General features: G+C 44.6%; 1 protein-coding gene across 1 annotated transcript in view; it reads right to left on the reverse strand.

Annotated features, from left to right (window-relative positions):
- AKAP6 (A-kinase anchoring protein 6) overlaps nucleotides 1–7070 on the reverse strand; it is a gene marked incomplete at its 5' end in the record, with an annotated part of 248277 nt that extends 241207 nt beyond the window's left edge. Inside the window, one exon of the mRNA XM_083352382.1 lies at nucleotides 6768–7070. Coding sequence (XP_083208508.1) covers nucleotides 6768–7070 — 303 coding nt within the window. The remainder of the gene's footprint in view (nucleotides 1–6767) is intronic.
- Nucleotides 7071–9307: the final 2237 nt, after the last annotated feature.

A 9307-nucleotide genomic window follows, 5' to 3' on the forward strand; every position in this document is an offset into this window, starting at 1 on the left:
CTTCTTCAAATAAAATGAGTGCAGTTGTGGACTTTTTAAACACCCTTTTTAGACAGCTATTAAAACATGTTGGTTGATCCTAAAAGTGCCAGCTCTGAGCAGGCCTTGAATGTGTTAATTAATGTGCACTTTTGTCTTGAATTTGGTAGATACAGTAGGTCAAAGATCTTTTAAGGAGCATCTGTTTCTCTCTCCGGTCTGGCAGGTATTCATGAACAGAAGATTGAAGGTTCATGCTAGAAGCTTGGAGCACTAGCACAATACCCAAGATAATGAAGCTACATAACCCCAGTTGCAAGCTGCCTGTTAAAGAAGGAATAAAAATGATAGGGATTCAGGGGCAGATAGACAAGACAGTATCAGTGAGGCTGCTGGGCATCTGCTGGTTCTGATCCAGCGCTATCAAATAGGATTGCAACCAGGTTGAAGCAATTAGATAATACACTTGGAGTCACATTTTGCCATATAATTTTGGGGAATTGCTATCTTTGGGGTTGCATTGCCCCCCAGACAGATCTGGTGCATAATCGGGGGTTTTCCTGAATTTGTGACTCCTGCTTGAGGAGCAGATGACAGTCGTGCCAGGGGGGGCTTTGCACAATGCTTACAGCCATTCCTGGACCAACAGGCCCTTCCACTAGGCCCAAGACCAGCAAAATGCAATTATGTCCAATCCTTTATCTAATGGATAGAATCTTGCCAAACTAAAGCTATAACGGTCTAAACCTACTCGATATATCCTGAGAGATTCTAGGAAGGGCCTACCTTGAATCTCTCTTCCCCCTCCTTTTCCATTCAGCTCAGGATTTTACAGTCTCTTCATCCAGGTTCTCTCTGGGAAAACTCTCTGTTGTCAAAAGTCTCCACCTCTACTCCTCCAGGTGCACATTCCATCACACTTTCTCACAGTCATCCATGGCCTAGTCATTTCCTGTTTGGACTATTGTAATGCTCCCTACAAGGGACTGCCCTTGAAGAGTATCTAGAAAGCTTCAGTCACTCAAAATGCAGCACAAGCCTGAATTTGTGTATATGTCATTTCTTTTGCGGGAGCTGCATTGGTTGCCAATTTCCTTTTGGATGCAATTCAAGGTACTGGCTATCACATTTAAAGTCCTACATAACTTGGAGCCAGATTATTTGCAGGTCTGCCTCTCCTCAGTACATCTATCCAGCCAATGGTGGGATTCAAATATGTGAATAACCAGTTCTGTGTGGATGCCGCTTCCGGATGTCCATTCTAGTCCTGGGCAACAAAAAATTGGCTACTGGTTCTGCAGAAGTGGTGTGAACTGGATGAATCCCACCACTGTATCCAGCCCACTAGAGCAGAAAGGCTGGGCTTGTTGCAGGTCCCATCTGTTGGGACAAAGAAAAAGGCTTGGGGGAGAAGAGGGATTGGGGTTTTAAATTGTGATTATTCATTGTTGTACGCCCTCCAGAGTCACTGTTGTGATTTGGGAAGTCATACAAATATGTTTAATAAATAAATAAGTAAAACCATTGATAAAATTGGACAATAGTTCCTGCAGAAAAAGATAAACTGTATACAATCATCCCAGGTTGTTTTATGCTTCCATAATGAGTGTGTGTGCGTGCGCGCGCGTATCCATGCATGTGTATGCACGCACACACATATTTGTGTGGTGAGGCAAGACTAGGAGACATTATTTCATGGTTACATGGTCCAGTTCTAAGGGACAAGCCCTCCCCCTTACAAATAAATTGGCTTCTTCCCTAATGTCAGATGAAATTCTTCCAAACAGCATTTTCTAGTGGTGATGATAATGATGATGATGATTTTGCCATCTTTATTATTTTTATTGTTACGATTGTCATAAGATTGGTTGTTGAAATTCTGTCAATTTCTGTAAGTTTAGATTTAAATAATTAATCTAATGTACCATATTATCAATGGGTGTTTTAATTTTATTTGTCTTGTGAATGTTCTAATTATCAGTTTTAAATTGCTGCTGATTTCATGGTGTGGAAATATAGTAACTATAGAAATAAAATTAAACAACAGCATTACATAATGTTGCGGAAGCCTTAATGTGGTTTTGTGTTTGGGGTTCTAGGTTTAAAATGAATAAGTTTTTGTTGTTGTTGCTGTTGTTGTTTTGTTTTGTTTTCCCTTTTATATATAATATTTGAGCGTTGTTTAAAGTTAGTAAAATATCCAAATCAGGGAATGTGTTTTCTCCCTTAGGGTTAAAAAAACAAACCTGAAGTTATATAGGGGATTCCCTTAATATGAATTATGACGAAGATTAATGAGTCAATAGAGGTATATATTATTCCCTAGAGCAGGGGTCGGCAACCTCGGCTCTTTTATGACTCGTGGACTTCAACTCCCAGAATTCCTGAGCCAGCATAGCTGGCTCAGGAATTCTGGGAGTTGAAGTCCACGAGTCATAAAAGAGCCGAGGTTGCCGACCCCTGCCCTAGAGCAAAGAGTAGCAGAGATGGTCAAACTGATTCTTTTGTCCAAAGAAGAAAATATATTTAATCTTGTTTCTGTTTTGAAATTGCTTCCAGACTGTGCTTGCAATGAATGTTTTTGTTTTTGCTAATTTATTGTTAAAGAAATGGTTTGTACATATTAACATTATAAGAGCCTTGGTGGAGCAGTGGGCTAATGCCTCCTTAAGTAACACCAGCTGCCTGCAATTAGTGCAGGTTTGCATCCCACCAGGCTCAAGGTTGACTCAGCCTTCCATCCTTCCGAGGTAGGTAAAATGAGGACCCAGATTGTTGGGGGCAATTAAGCTGACTTTGTAATAATGCCGCTTGGGGTGTGTGTGAAAGCCCTAATAAGCAGGCATATACATAGAATGAAGGCTATTGCTAAGCACATTGATTTGTGCTTTAAATTGTAAGCCGCCCTGAGTCTTCGGAGAAAGGGCGGGATATAAATGGGATTAAAATAAATAAAAATAAATATTGTTGTGTAAAAGGAAAAAGTTGTGATTGTAATTTGGTATCTTTTATGGTGCTAAAGAAAGTTGGAAGTTGGTGCCTTTTTCTTTTCTTTTCCCTCTTGACACTACCATTTTTTCCTTTTCCCTTCCCCTTTTTCTAGTCGTCTATTACTCTTTTGAATGCCCCCCTCTCCTGGGTGCGTCCCGCCTTCTTTTCTTTCCCTAATCTCGATGAGGGGCCCAATTGTTGGGACCCTGAGGGATGGCCGGGAAAGGCCAGGGGCTTGCGATATAAACCTAATAAGAGGCCCCTGGTTAATTTTTTAGCTAAATTTTTTAGGGGGTTGGGGAGGGGGGTGGGGGGTAGTGGTTGTTTGGCGGTGGGGGGTAGCCAAACAACTTTGTTGCAGGCCAGGCCTGGGTCTGACGGCGCTCGCGGAGAGCGGGTTGTGGGTACATCTGGGGCTCTTGAGCGGGTCGTGGGACTACCAATTCCCACGACGGGGAAAGGCAGCAGGCGGATAGACAGGGGGCCATATCGTTACCGGGAGGGCCGTCTCCGCTGTCTTCAAGCGGTGAGGCGCTCCGACCCTCTGGTTCTTCCCCGAGGTCCCGGGAGCGGGGATGTGCAGCCTCCTGAGCTCCGGCTGGTGTACCTGAATGCCAGGTCCGTGGTTAATAAAGCTCCCCTCGTTAGGGATCTAGTTGAGGGTGAGCATGCGGACCTGGCTTGCATCACGGAGACTTGGTTGGGCCCAGAGGGTGGGGTCCCTTTGGTTGACCTCTGCCCACCAGGTTTCCGGGTGCTACACCGGCCACGAGCTCAAGGTAGGGGTGGGGGAGTGGCGGTTACCATTAGGGAGACCTTATGTCCGCGGGAGGCCACCGTTTCTCAGATAGTCGGGTGTGAGTCTCTCTTCATGAGATTTGGTCCTGGGGCGCAGTTGGGCTTGCTGCTGGTGTACATTTCGCCTAGTCTCACAGCGGCAGCCCTGCCCGAGCTGCTCGATATCCTCTCGGGTTTGGTGGTTGAGTTTCCCAAACTTATAGTTTTGGGAGACTTCAATCTACCATCCCTGGGAGGTTCATCTGAGCTAGCTCGGGAGTTCATGGCTTCCATGGCGGCCATGGACCTGACGCAAGTAATTTCAGAGCCAACTCATGAGGGAGGCCACACCCTTGACTTGATTTTTTTATCTAGACGGTGGTTGGATGATCTAGGTGGGGGCTCTCCATTTATTATGCCCCTGTCATGGACCGATCATCATCTCCTGCGGTTGGTCTTCCGCTTTGCCACCCCCCGCCATGGGGGTACGGAGCCAATTAGATGGTACCGCCCCAGACGCTTAATGGATCCTGACAGATTCCAAGCGGCGCTGGGGTCCCCACCTGCCTCCACTGCTCACAGCTCGGCTGATGCCTTAGTGGAAGCCTGGGGAAGGGCAGCCACTGAGGCACTTGACCGGGTTGTACCCTTGCGGCCCCTGACCCGGCGCAGATCCCAGCGAGCTCCATGGTTTTCCGCGGAGCTCCGGGAGATGAAGCGCCGGAAACGGGGCCTAGAGAGCTGCTGGAGGTCTAGCCGATCCGAACCCGACCGATTGCGGTTAAGAACCTATATTAGGTCTTATCTCGCAGCGATGAGGGTGGCGAGGTGTAATTACTTCTCCACCCTCATCGCGTCCGCAGATAATCGCCCGGCCGCCTTGTTTAGGGTGACTCGCTCACTTCTCAATCAGGAGGTGAGAGAGGATCCCTTGCAAGGTCGTGCCGAGGAATTTAGTCATCATCTGTCGGATAAAATCGCTCGGATTCGGACCGGTTTGGACTCCAGCTGGGCAGAGTCAGGCGATCAGGACACGGGCGGTCTTGTCAATGTTATCTGGGAAGAGTTTGATTCTGTGACCCCTGATGAAGTGGACAGGATTATGGGGAGGCTGAGCTCCTCCACATGTTTGTTGGACCCGTGCCCTTCCTGGCTGGTTTATGCAGCTAGGGAGAGGACACGAGGCTGGTTCCAGGCGGTTATATCTGCTTCTTTGAGTGAGGGTTATTTCCCCGCCGTCTTGAAGGAGGCGGTGGTGAGACCTCTCCTCAAGAAGCCTGTCCTGGACCCAGCCGTTTTGAACAACTTTCGTCCAGTCTCCAACCTTCGCTTTCTTGCGAAGGTTGTTGAGAGTGTGGTGGCGCATCAGCTCCCTCTGGTCCTGGATGAAGCGGATTATCTGGACCCCTACCAATCGGGTTTCAGGCCCGGGTACAGCACGGAGACGGCATTGGTCGCTCTGGTGAATGATCTCTGGAGGGCGCGGGATAGGGGACATTCCTCTATCCTAGTCCTATTAGACCTCTCAGCGGCTTTCGATACCATCGACCATGGTATCTTGCTGCGGCGTCTCAGGGGATTGGGAGTGGGAGGCACAGTTCTTCAGTGGTTCTCCTCCTATCTCCTGGGACGCTCGGAGTCGGTGTTGGCAGGGGGGCAGAGATCGGCCCCTAGGTCTCTCGTTTGTGGAGTTCCTCAGGGGTCGGTTCTCTCGCCTCTCCTGTTCAACATCTATATGAAACCGCTGGGTGAGATCATTCGTGGTTTTGGAGTTGGGTATCATCAGTATGCCGATGATACCCAACTTTTCTTTTCGACCCCAAACCACCCCAGTGATGCCCTCGCCGTGATGTCCCGTTGCCTGGAGGCGGTTCGGGTCTGGATGGGGAGGAACAGACTTCAGCTCAACCCTGACAAGACTGAGTGGCTGTGCATTCCGGCATCCCGGGACATTCCAAATGTTCCATCTCTTTCTATGGGGGGTGAGCTCTTACCCCCCGTGGATAGGGCTCGCAACTTGGGAGTCCTTCTAGATTCGCGGCTTACTTTGGAAGAGCATATAGTGGCCGTGACTAGGGGGGCTTTCGCCCAGGTTCGCCTGGTGCGCCAGTTGCGGCCCTATCTAAACCGGGATGCCCTGTGTACAGTCACTCATGCGCTCGTGACCTCTCGCCTTGACTACTGTAATGCTCTCTACATGGGGCTTCCCTTGAAGACCACTCGGAGGCTCCAACTGGTACAGAATGCGGCCGCGAGAGTTGTCTTGGGAGTTTCCCGGTACTCCCATGTTACACCTTTGCTCCGCGAGCTGCATTGGTTACCAGTTGTCTTTCGGGTGAGGTTCAAGGTGTTGGTTACGATCTTTAAGGCCCTACATGGCATGGGTCCGGGTTACCTCAGGGACCACCTGCTGCCGGCATCGACTCCCCTCCGCCCTGTGCGTTCCCACAGAGAGGGCCTCCTCAGGGTGCCGCCAGTCAGGGAGTGTCGACTGGTGGCCCCCAGGGGGAGGGCCTTCTCTGTGGGGGCCCCGGCTTTATGGAATCAATTGCCGGTGGAGCTCCGGATGGCACCAGACCTTCGAACTTTCCGTCGGGGCCTGAAGACCCATCTGTTCGAATTAGCTGGTCTGGCCTGATGGGGATTATGGGTTTTTTAATTGTTTTTAATCTGTATTACTGTTTTATTGGGCAAGGGTTTAATTCTTTTTTAATTTTTGTATAGTGTTTTTTGTTTTTTATATATGCCCTGTGAACCGCCCTGAGTCCTACCAAGGAGAAGGGCGGTATATAAATCAAATAAACTGAACTGAAACTGAACTGAATTTCTGTTTGTATTTTAGACTTTGAGAAAGCGGTAAAACTATGATAGAATAAAGAAATAAAATTAAACAATGAAACAGCTACTGTAACTTTCAAACATTTTTCTCCTCTCACATAGCAACCTGCAGATGATCAGTCTCTGCCAAACCAAGCAGCATTACAGAAAGAGAGACAGCAGAGAGCAGCATTTAATCTTACTTTCAGTTGCACCAAATGCACATCCACATGCTTGCTGTCCAGATCCTGCTGAACGGAGTAAGTCAAATCCCGCACTCTTTCTGATGTCATCCGAAGCCACGTCTCAATCTCAGGCAAGTGGAGAACAATCTTCCAGTCCGCAACTGTGTGGAGCGGGGGAGGCTTTTCGTACTGTTGTTCGGAATCAAAATCTACCTTACCATCTTGCTCAGTTGTAGGAGTCGTATTGATGATCATGGGGGATACATCGGTAGTAACTGCATTCAGTTCTTGTGGAAGAATGGGGGAAAGAGCTACTTCCATGGCTGGTGTCAGATGTTCTAGATCATGCTTCTTGACAAAGCAGCTGCACATAGGGAAGAGGAAAGGGGCAAACAAATTTTATTAAAAAAACAGAACTTGGAATAAAACATCCACCCATTCATAACAATTGAAATACGGCATGTTTAGACATATATTGAATTCTGCCTATTTGTTAACAGCACTGGAAGCAGGTTGAACTTGTTTGCAACTAACCAAATTAAAATTCGGTCTAAGCATACCCAAATTCAAATCTAAACATATGTGTCAGAAGTTTAATAACAAAACAAACCTAGCGTGGTTTAGTTTTGCTTCTTATGATTAGGATGATTGACAGCAACTAGGAAGCTCCCCAAATGATGGTTTATTAATCATAATCAATCAGTTAACAGCCTCCAGTTTCTGAAACTACACTATTCAGGGTTTACTTATATATTTGAAACTATATGTTCATAACAGGTAGAAATTATCAGGGGAAAAGAAAGAGTTAATGAAAGTTAAGCTCAATTAATAATTATTAATCAATAATTGATAACTATTATTATTTGTGTGGACATTGAAAAATGTAAGAAATCTAAGGAATTAAAAAACCAAAATGCAATATTAAAATGTTTGTAGTTTATTTTCCAAAGCCAAAAATTAGCCTGTGCTTTAGCAAAACATGTAAGAAGAGTTCTGATGGATCAAACAAGAAGCTTTAGTAAGAGAAGCCTCTTGCTTCTCAGAGCTGTAAGCCTAATGTACAAGTATCCCAGGTCAATCTGTAGGACCTCCAAGAAGAAAGATCAGCTAATAAATGATTAAAAAGATGTTTCTGTGTCTGAGATCCTGGACAGCTATTACTGGTAAGAGGTGTCAACAGTGAACCAAATATAATTTATATAAGTAATTTCACACCAATATTGTTTTTTGTTTTTTTAAAAGAATTTTATTTCATTTATTAGGGAACTTTAATCTCTGCCTAATTAGCAAAAAAAATGGAATATAATGATAATTACAAAACTGGGGGGGGGGGGAAATCCTATCTGCATTTGCTGCCAGCAATTTATGACTGCAAATAATTGACAGACACAAAATGTGTATATACAGTTAAAATGACAAGTAATTTCTTATAACTATTTTATTGTATGGTAAGTTTTGATACTTGGGTTTGAGAAGATAGTCCCATTATTATTTGCTCTGCTTCCCAACTGCTAGGAGTTGATAAAATAGGCAATAATTAAAGAAGCACAAAAAAGGGAGGAAAGAAAACTGAGCCAAACCACACCTGCACTTTGATAAGTAATCTACCTTGAACTGACTTATATAAGTCAGGCAACATTGGCGAAAGAGAAATAGGGTGAACATTGCTCCCTAAAATCCCACATGTTTCGGCAACTCCCCAATATTTCTGCTTATTTATCAGGCAAGATAAATATTATAATAACAGCACATTTTTTAAAAAAGAGGAAATGTTACATGGAGAAATTATGATTATGTTGCATTAGAAATTAATAGAAGTTATTATGATTATTACTATGTCTAATTGATTAGAAAGTTGCTTAGCAGAATCAAAACACCTTTATCAGTCACCAAGCTACAAAAGGAAAAACAGAGGCTGTGCCCTTCCTAGATTTATTGTTATTCTTCAATCTAAGCTAGGAAAACCTTATCTTTCTCTAATTGTGTCCACAAGTGTTCTGCTTGGCAAAGCAAGACAACTGTCATGATACCTCTGCATCAACCAATTAAAAAAAAAAGCTGGTGAGATAGCTGACTTGTGAACCCTTTTTTGAAAAGAGTCAAGGTCTTGCAGAGAGCAAGTCAGATAAGTAATTAAAACAACATCAAAGACTTTCTAAAAAGAGGGGGTTTTCCCAACAAAGCTAACATGTTCACTGTGATACAATTCCAGCTGCTGTATGTAATATTAAACACAAAGCAAGCAACCATTCAACAGGAGTATTCAGTCCTTTCTGCCATCTACCTAATGCACTATTATCTCTTGCAGCTAAATGGATTGAACAATCCACATTGCTTGGCTAAAAAGCTTCCTGCTCTAAATTAGAAGTTTGTTGATTGGATTCAGCATTCGATAAAAGGCAACCTTAAAAGTATGTATATACTGTATATTTTGAAGCATTATTGAACTCTGGACATTTTCATAATGACATCAATGAGCACTACCACTAAAATCACATTGAATAAAGCAAATCATCATCTCACTGCAGTAAGAAAAGTGAAATGAAAATTGTAAGGCA

This window comes from Vipera ursinii, assembly GCF_947247035.1.
Source record: "Vipera ursinii genome assembly, chromosome: 1".
Taxonomy (NCBI): Eukaryota; Metazoa; Chordata; class Lepidosauria; order Squamata; family Viperidae; genus Vipera; species Vipera ursinii.